Source organism: Eptesicus fuscus, chromosome 7 (assembly GCF_027574615.1).
Source record: "Eptesicus fuscus isolate TK198812 chromosome 7, DD_ASM_mEF_20220401, whole genome shotgun sequence".
NCBI classification, from domain to species: Eukaryota; Metazoa; Chordata; class Mammalia; order Chiroptera; family Vespertilionidae; genus Eptesicus; species Eptesicus fuscus.
In genome coordinates this window covers 45,651,397-45,660,900 of record NC_072479.1, presented here as the reverse complement: position 1 = coordinate 45,660,900, position 9,504 = coordinate 45,651,397, and the positions used below count along the sequence as shown (strand labels likewise).

At 44.3% G+C, this 9,504-nt stretch overlaps 1 protein-coding gene across 1 annotated transcript in view; it reads left to right on the top strand.

Annotated features, from left to right (window-relative positions):
• The first annotated feature begins 9,400 nt into the window (after positions 1-9,400).
• Positions 9,401-9,504, top strand: part of IRAK3 (interleukin 1 receptor associated kinase 3) — a 60,697-nt gene continuing 60,593 nt past the window's right edge. The window contains 1 exon segment of the mRNA XM_054718885.1: positions 9,401-9,503. Coding sequence (XP_054574860.1) covers positions 9,401-9,503 — 103 coding nt within the window.

Genomic DNA, 9,504 nt, shown 5'->3' with positions numbered 1-9,504 from the left:
CACTATCCACTGAACCAAACCAGCACCTTTTTCTTTTTAAGTCCTTCTCTAAGGATATGTTTTTTTCATTGATTCTAGAGAGAGAGGAAGGGAGAGGGAAAGAGAAAGAGAAGCATCGATCAGTTGCCCAAGCAATCCAACAGGGATGGAACCCACAACCTGTGTATGTGCCCTCACCTGGAATCAAACCCATGACCCTTTGGTGTATGGGAGGACACTCTAACTACTGATCCACACCGACCAGGGCCTGGAGGTACATTAAAAAAATTTTTTTTTCAGATCTGCCCTGCCCAGGTGGCTCACTTGGTTGGAGTGTCAACCTGTACACCAAAGGATTTCCTGTTGGATTCTAGGTTAGGGTACATGCTTAGGTTTAGGTTAGATCCCGGTGGGTCAGCAGGTGCAGAGGCAGCCTACCGGTATTTCTCTGTCACATGGATGTTTCTCTCTCTAAAAATCAATTTTAAAAACATCCTCAGGTGAGAATTAAAAATATATATATTTAAAATTTTTCAGATCTAAAATTTTCTTTTAAAATTTTATTTTTCATTTACAGTTCACATTCAAAATCCTATCCTATATAATAATAGTAAAACACTAATATGCAAATAGACCTAATGGTGGAATGACTGGGCACTATGATGCACACTGACCACCAGGGGGCAGATGCTCAATACAGGAGCTGCCCCCTGGTAGTCAGTGTGCTCCCATAGGGGGAGTACCGCTCAGCCAGAAGCTGGACTCACTGCTGGTGAGCGCAGCAGTTGCAGGGGGGGGGGGGGTGGGGGGGGGGGGCCTCTCCTGCCTCCGCAGCAGTGCAGGACCCCTCAAAGGATTTCCAACTGCCTGCTTAGGTCCGCTCCCTGTGGAAAGCAGGCCTAAGCTGTTAGTTGGATATGCCCCGAGGAGTCCTGGACTGTGAGAGGGCACAGGCCAGGCTGAGGCCCCTCCCCTCCCAGTGCACGAATGTCATGCACCGGGCCCCTAGTTATTTTATATTAGTTTAGATGTACCGCATAGTGGTTAGATAATCATATATTTTACCACGTTTTCCCCTGATATTTCCAGTACCCACTTGACACCATACATAGTTATTATATTATTTTTAAAAATATATATTTTAGTGATTTTTTACAGAGAGGAAGGATAGAGAGTTAGAAACATTGATGAGAGAGAAACATCAATCAGCTGCCTCCTGCACACCTCCCACTGGGGATATGCCCGCAACCAAGGTACATGTCCCTTGACCAGAATCGAACCTGGGACCCTTCAGTCTGCAGGCCGATGCTCTATCACTGAGCCAAACCGGTCAAGGCCATAGTTATTATATTATTAAATATATTACCTATGCTGTACTTTATACCAACATGACTATTTTGTAACTACCTATCTTAATCTCCACCTTTTTCACCCAGTCCCCCAAACAACCCCCCCTCTGAAACCATCAGTTTTCTGTATCTATGAGCCTGTTTCTGTTTTGTTTGTTTATATTGTATTTTAGGTTCCACATATAAGTGAAATAAGATGGTACTTGTCTTCCTCTGACTGACTTATTTCACTTAGCTTAATATCCTTGAGGTCCATCCATGCTGGTGCAAATGGTAAGATTTCATTCTTTTTTATGGCCAAGTAATAGTCCACTTTTTTATCCACTCATCTTTTAATGGGCACTTGGGTTGCTTCCATATCTTGTACATTGTAAATATTGCTGCAGTGAATATAGGGGTACATATATTCTTTCCAATTAGTGTTTTGCATTTCTTTGGGTATATACCCAGAAGTAGAATCACTGGGTCATAAGGCAGTTCCATTTTTAATTTGTTGAGGAGCCTCCATACTATTTTCCATAGTGGCTACATCAATCTGCATTCCCACCAACAATGTATGAGGGTTCCCTTTTCACAACATCCTCAGTAACACTTGTTTGTTGATTTATTAATGATAGCCATTCTGATAGGTATACGATGATATCTCAATATACTTTTAATTTGCATTTCCCTGATGATTAGTGACATTGAGCATCTTTTCATATGTCTATTGGCAATCTGTATGTCTTCTTTGGAGAAGTGTCTATTCATAGGGTTGCATTTTCAATTCTGTTATTTTAACAACTAGAGGCCCAGTGCATGATTGAATCGTGCACATGTAGGGTCCCCTACACGCTTTCGCTTTTCGTGGTGGAGCTGGGTGCCTGTCCGCTGGTGCACCAGGCCTTTCAGAAGCCTCCAGCTCGGCAGAGGCTTCTGAAAGGCCTGGTGCCGGAGCAGACAGGCACCCAGCTCCCATGCTTTTGATGGTCCGCGGCCGCTGAGGGGGGCTACCCTGCTGTTGAGAGGTGCAGGGGGCGGGAGTCCCGCCCCCTGCGCCTCTCAATGGCCGCTGAGGGGAGCTGCAGCGGATACCTGGCTACCCTGCCATTGAGAGGCGCAGCCGGGTGTCCGAGGCAGGCCCCCTCAGCGGCCGAGGATCTGACCGTTGAGAGGCACAGGGGGCGGGGTAGCCCCCCTCAGTGGCAGCGGATCCGTGCCTCTCAATGGCCGGATCAGCAAGAATTTACATAAAACTAAAAGATGGAAGTTGCTTTAGCTACCATTGTCTCAACTAGACAGTGGGTGGTTGGCTCTGACCTTTCAGAGCTTCAAGGTTGACCAGCCTTCTGGGTTCCTTGTCCACACCTCTCTGCGAGTGAGGACAATGGGCGCTTCCAACAGGCCAGATCACTGTATGCTATCCCAAATGTAGAATACATTGGAGATTGTCTCAACCAAAGGCAGGTAAGAGGGGACATTATATTAATCTAAAAGAAATGATGGTGGCAAATTCGATGAATCAGTGACTATTCATGATATTGTGTCATTTCAATATAAAGATGAGGTGTAGTCATCCAAGGGTCCCTGGGACATTTTTTTGATGAGTTTACATTTACCCCATCCCTACTTTCACCGTAATACAGTACTCAAAAGACTTACTAAAAGTGGAACTCAGAATAGCTGTGGAACTGTCTATTTTGAAACAATTCTTAAACTTGATGATATTGGAAGCTTTTGTAAAAAAATTAACCTCATTTCCATAAGGATAAGCCAAGAAGCACCTTACATGTTATGACTTCACAGACATTTTATAAACATACTAGAGGCCCGGTGCATGAAAATTCGTGCACTTGGGGGAGGGGGGTGGTCCCTCAGTCCAGCCTGCACCCTCTCACAATCCAGGACCCCTCAGGTAGGGTCCCTAGGCCTGGCCTGAGATCAGGGCCTATCGAGGCTTTCCTTCCCTGGGCTGCAGGCAGCTGGCCCCACCCCCACCGCTGCCACTGCTTGCCATCTGTGCAGTGCTGTCCCCCCTCCCCTGCCACTGGTGGCCTCCCTCTGCAGGCGACAGGCTGGGGTGCAATGGCTTGGCTGGCCTGCGCCTCCCTCTTTCTTTGCTGGGAGATAGGGCCAGCCCTGCAAGGGGCCATCTGCCTACCTGATCACCCCTAACAACTCTGCCTGCCTGCCTGATTGCCCCTTACCACTTGCTTGGGGGCGGGGCCAGCACTGACTTCCAGTTTGTCAGTCTCTGGTCATTACTGGTCGTTACGACCCAGGGTTTTTATATATTAGGATTACCCATCTTATCTAATAAAGATGGAATATGCAAATTGACCATCACTTTGTGACAAAGATGGCAGTGCCCACAGCCAATAAGGAGGGAATATGCAAATTGACGCGACAAAGATGGCGGTGGCCGGGCTGGGACGTTCAGCCCAGCCTCGGCCGTTCCAGGCCTCTGGGCAATGCACACGTGCAGGCGCAGAGTGGCCAGGGCGGGGCGGGATGCCTACTATGAGAGGGGGGTGCAGGGGGTAGAGGGAGCTACAGGAGGGCGGCAGGGCTGGAGCGAGGGCGGAAGGCAGTGGCCAGAGCAAAGGCCTGGGTCCTGGGTGCCAGAGAGAAGCCTGTGCCGGCAGCCAGGGGAAGGAAGGCCTATTCTTGTACGAATCTTCATGCATCAGGCCTCTAGTTTTAATATAAAATCATAACAAGAGAATTTATTATATTAAAAAACTGGAGTCCTGGCCAGTATGCTAAGTGGTTAGAGCATCCTCTCTTCTCTCTTCTCTCTCTCTCTGTCATGTACCTACCAGGAAAGGTAGAATGAGGAGAGCTTTGTCATCTACAAGCTAGAAGGAGCAGAGCTCTCAGCAGAAACTGAACCCTGCTGACACCTTAATCTTGGACTTGTAGCCTCCAAAATTGTGAGAAAATACATTTCTGTTATTTAAGCCCCACAGTCTATGGTATTTTATGTCAGCCTGAACCAGTTAATACAAGATTTATTTGGGAATTTTATTTAATAGCAAGGAAATGAAAGTAAAACCCTTGAGAGGGAAAATGTACACGATTTGTGTTTATAACATGACATAACATGACAATGAGATTGGTTTTTGTAAGCATTTTTATAAGTATTTTTTTCAACAAACATTGCATCCAGAGTTCTTACAGCCAGGAACAGTTTTGTCATCTGTAAAATGCAGGAATTGGCCTAAGATCTCTAAGCCCTTTCCTAGTCTCAAACGGCAAACAGTCGGAGTAAATATTTTACTGCAAGAGAAAAAATGTTGCCATATTCTCAGATCTTTTCACAAATCTGGGGTTCTTCTGGGGATAAATAAATGTTGGCTTCAAAAAATAGCACCTTAGCTAATATTGAAATTAGCATGAAAGCCCTTGGCTGAAAATTATTTGATTATAAAAATCAGATTTTCAAAGTCAGTGATAGCTAGGGACAAGTTATTATAGCAGTACACCCTGAGGTGCAAAGGGCCATGAAAATAATTTAAAAAGAAAATAGTGGCAGCTTTCCCTATGGAGCTACCCCACTCCTTTCCCCACCCCCTTTTCCCCGCTGGGTTTTCCTGGCCTTTCTCTCCCCTAAGCTCCAATGGCCCTTCTTTTGCCTCTGTAACTTGGTGTCTGAGCCCATATCTTCTACCTCTGTGACTTTCTAAATAAACTTTCTCTTATAAAATAATTAAATGAATAAAAAGGAAAAGAAACCATCAAATGGGATCAACCATGGACGTGTTGGAAGAAATTATTTTCTAGACTTCAGAATTTTCTAATCGTTGGATACAATGCAATTTAACTTTTGGGAATTCGGAAAACACGGGTAAGAAATAAAATCACCAATAATCCTTGAACCTAAAATGTTAATCATTCAGATCCAGAGAAAGATTGAAAGATCTGAATGAGACTTGGTCCCCTCAAAGCCATATATTATTGCCGATATCAGTCACATGCCAACCTGAATCTCAGTGTACAGACCACTGTAATTTTAAATTTGGAGGTCAGGGTAGGCCTTAGCCATGTGATAAGAGCATACCAGGCAAAGGAATAGCAAGCCCAAAGGCTCCAACGTGGGACTCGACCTGGTGTGTTCAAGAACCAGCAAGGAGGCAGTGTGGCTAAAGTAGAATGAACAAAGAAACAATATCAGAGGGTAACAGAGCAGAGGGGCAGGGCGAGAGAGAATTCAGACAGTATAAAGAGTTTTTTATTCTGACTGAAATTAGAAGCCAGTGTTGGGTTTTGAACAGAGGAGAGACATAATCAGATTTGATTTAAAAGGGTCAATCTGGATGCAGTGTTGAAGAAAGCCTGTAGGAAGCAACAGTGAAAGCTACTTTTAGTTAGGGGACAACTACAGCGATCAGACAAGACATGATGACTCAAGCCTGGGGTGGCAGCAGTGGAGGTGGGGAAAAGTGTCAAATTCTAGATACAGTCTGAATAGAATCAGTAGGATTTGCCGGTGGATTGAACGTGGGCTGTGAAGACATGTAGAAGTCAAGGGTGACTTTAGTTTTTGGTTCGAGCAACTGGAAGAACAGAGTAATCTAGAGGGGGCAAATGTGAGTAAAAGCAGATTCAGGAGGCATGATCAAGAGTTCAATTTTGGACATGAGTCTGGAGTTCAACAGACAGATCTGGGTTAAACATATATGCCAGTTCTCAGGAGGTGAATGGTATTTAAAGCCTCAGCACTGGTTGAGATCACCAAAGGAGTGAGTATAGATAGAGAGAAGAACCATGGACAGAGCCCTGGAAGAAGAGGAACAATAAAGAAAGTTGAAGAGTGACTAGTGAAGTAAGGGGAAATGTATGAGAATGTGGAAGACAACTGAAGAAAGTGTCCAAGAAGGAGGAGGTGGTCAACTGTGTCAAAATTTACTAACAGGTCAAGTAAGATGGAGACTGAAAACTATTATATTTAGCAATGATGTGGACGTAGGTGGCCCTGAAGAGAGCAATTTCAGTGGAGTAAGGTGAGTGATGGTGGTTCTAAGTAGAGTGAGTTTAAGAGAAGAGCAGAGGAGAAAAATTAGAGACAGTAAGAATATTCAACATTTCACTACAGAAGGGAGCAAAGAAATGGGATGGTTGTTAGAAGAGGAAAGTAGCATCAAAGAGGTTTTGTTTTGTTTTAAGGTGAGAAGAAATAACATCGTATTTGTATGCTGATGGAATTGATCAGCAAAGAATGAGATATTGATTATATGGCAGAGAGGGAAACAGCTGCCCTTGATGTCTTTGAGCAGGGACAGGAGATAGGACCTCGTGCACAAGTGAAGATATTAGACTAAGATAGGAGCCTAGGTAAATCAGTCTTGGAAAAGAGGGGAGAATGTATGTTGGTACAAATGCTGGTAGGTAAATGGACATGTTAGTGAGATCCTGTGGATGTTTTCTCCTGATGCATCAGTATTCTCAAGAAATACTCTCAAGATCATCAGCAGAGCCTGAAGATTGGGGAGAAGATTATGTGACTTGAGAAGAGAAGGCATGAAACAGTTGTCAAGGAGACTGGAAGAGTAAATGGACTAAAGGTACATCGTGTAACTGCTTGGCAGCATCAAGGACCAATCTGAGAGTCATGGCTTTGATTTTAAACTGAATCCAATTAACAGGGTTTGGATTCCCCCTCTTCCCCCCAGCTACACTTAGATGCATGGGTGCAGAGCCAAAAATTAGAAAATTAGATTTAATCAGGAGGGTAGATTTGTCAAGAGAGTTCAATAAAGTGAGGAAGGAGCACGAAAATGGAGAGCATATGCAAAGGAGGGATTATAATAATCGAGTGTGGACTTTATGGATAAGGAGAAAAATGAGGACCTCAAGAGGATGGGACCAGAGATGGAATGGCAAGACTTTGGATTGGCACCCAGCCAGTGTGGCTAAGTGTTTAAGCATCAATCTATGAACCAGAAGTCACAGTTCTTTTCCCAGTCAGGGCACATGAGGGGGGAAGAGGAGGGGAGGGACATGCAGGAGGCAGCCAATCAATGATTCTCTCTCATCATTGATGTTTTCTCTCTCTCCCTTCCTCTCAAAAATCAATAAAAATATATTTTAAAAAGATTTGGGTTTGGTATTCTGGTGAGAAGGAAGGATTGCTGAGGTCAGAGCACTAGAGGGAATGCACTGCAAGGACAGGTGGTGTGGTCAGAGAGTGGATTCATAAAGTATGGATGGGGTGCAGTTGTTGACAATGACAAATTCTAGGGGATGTTCATGCGAATGAGTGACTGAAATTGGGTGCAGGATAAAATCACTGAAGAAGGAGTCAAGGAACTGAGAGTCCAAAGTGCTGGAAAGATCACAATCTATTCTACATATATTTTAAGTCACCAAGGATTAAGACAGGATTAGTATGGAAGATAATTACAGTGAGAAGGAGCTATATTGTCTAAAAATGAGGAGTTGGAATTGAGGTGGGGGTAGCAGAGGATGACAGCAAGAGTGAAGAGTATACTGAATGATGCCTGGCCAGTGTGGCTCTCAGTTGGCTGAGGGACGTCCCATGCACCAAGTTCAATTCCCAGTCAGGGCACAGGCCTGGGTTTGGAGCTTGATCCCCAGTAGAGGATGTGCAAGTGGCAGCTGATCCATGCTTCACTCTCATTGGTGTTTCTATCTCTCCCTCTTCCCCCTCCTCTCCCCTCTAAAACAAACAAACACGAAAAAGGTATAATGAGTGATATAATTTGTTGATACAGAATTCAAAACTCAAAGGCAGTTCTAGGGAATAGGGAGGAAGCATGGTCTGACATTGAAAATACAAGAGGTTTCACATAATCTCTATAGATTTCACATAATCTGGCTTTCACATAAAATTCTTGCTTCTTTGTAAATCAGAAAATTTGGCAAAGCAGGCCTTGATGACGGCTTCATTCATCTACAATGATTTCCTGGCTCCTCTGTGTATCTGGGTTTGACTCCCCTGTTCTAGCAATTCAAGAGCTACCAAATACTTAATCGTGTGCTGCTTCATTACTCACCTTATTCAGGTAGTCCCTTTGAGAAGCATAGGGTTTCTTAAGCATGTACAGGTTGACCATAAAATCTTAGCCATTCGAACAAAGGGATATAGAAACTCTTGCCCAAACAGTATTGCCTTTACTCATTTTTAAGAAGATGTTACCTAATACTTAAGCTGACAGCGTGAATATTCAGATAGTACTAATGATAGTGTATCATCACTGTTGATATCTAGGGGGCGCCATTCCTAAAGACTGCAAATCTGCAAGATTTCAAGTAGGTGTTGACATTTTTTCAGTTAATGGTCATGGTCCACTCTTCAGTCATGAAGGTTGGGATTTTCCTCATCACTTTCGAAGCATCTCTTTTTGTCAGTAGCATTTGTGTAATGCCCGCTTGGGGGGGCGGGGGGGGATATTACCGCATAACGGTAGAAGATTTCAAAACAACAGTCAATTTTACTTAAACTCCATGTTGAAAGCAAAAGGAAGATCGCTGGTAAGCCCTTTGAGGAAGAACAACGTGGTCAAACAATGTTTCATCCAGGAAGCTCAGAGAAAAGAGAACACAGGAAAACCAAATGCAGTGTGTAGAAAGAGGCAGCCTCGTGAAGAAAATCACTACGATTTTATTCTACTTTTTCTGTCTCTTGTTTTTCTATGGTTGGCATTTGTGCCCATCTTTTCCAATAACCAGTTCCTATACGCACGTTAATCTGTTCACATTCAGTAAAAGGTGGGAGGAAAATGTGCCAAAACGTTTGGAGTGGTTGCTGGTTGTCTTCAACACAGTTGGGCTATGAGTGATTATTTTATTCTTCCCATTTTGTTCTGGGTTACCCAAGTGTTCCTCACTGTACCGGTTTTGACAAGATAAAAAGAAGTAAACTTGGTAAATAAGTAATGACAGGCCTCATCTCCATCCACGCCAGGAGGCAGTCATGCCAGGACAGGCAGACTCTCCATTCCTTCTGCACTCCTGGTTTTCCTCCAGCTTTCACTCTTTGCTTTGACTTCAGTCATGTCCCAACCCCAGAAGAATGAAAACAACAACAACAACAACAACAAACAACAACAACTCTTCAAAACTGAAAGCCAATGACCAGGAACCAGCAGAGGCCTGGTGACCCCAGGGCCGAGCCGGGCGTCCCCGGGGGCCTCGGAGGGGAGCGGCACTTTGCGTCATGTAGGGCCCGCCCCTT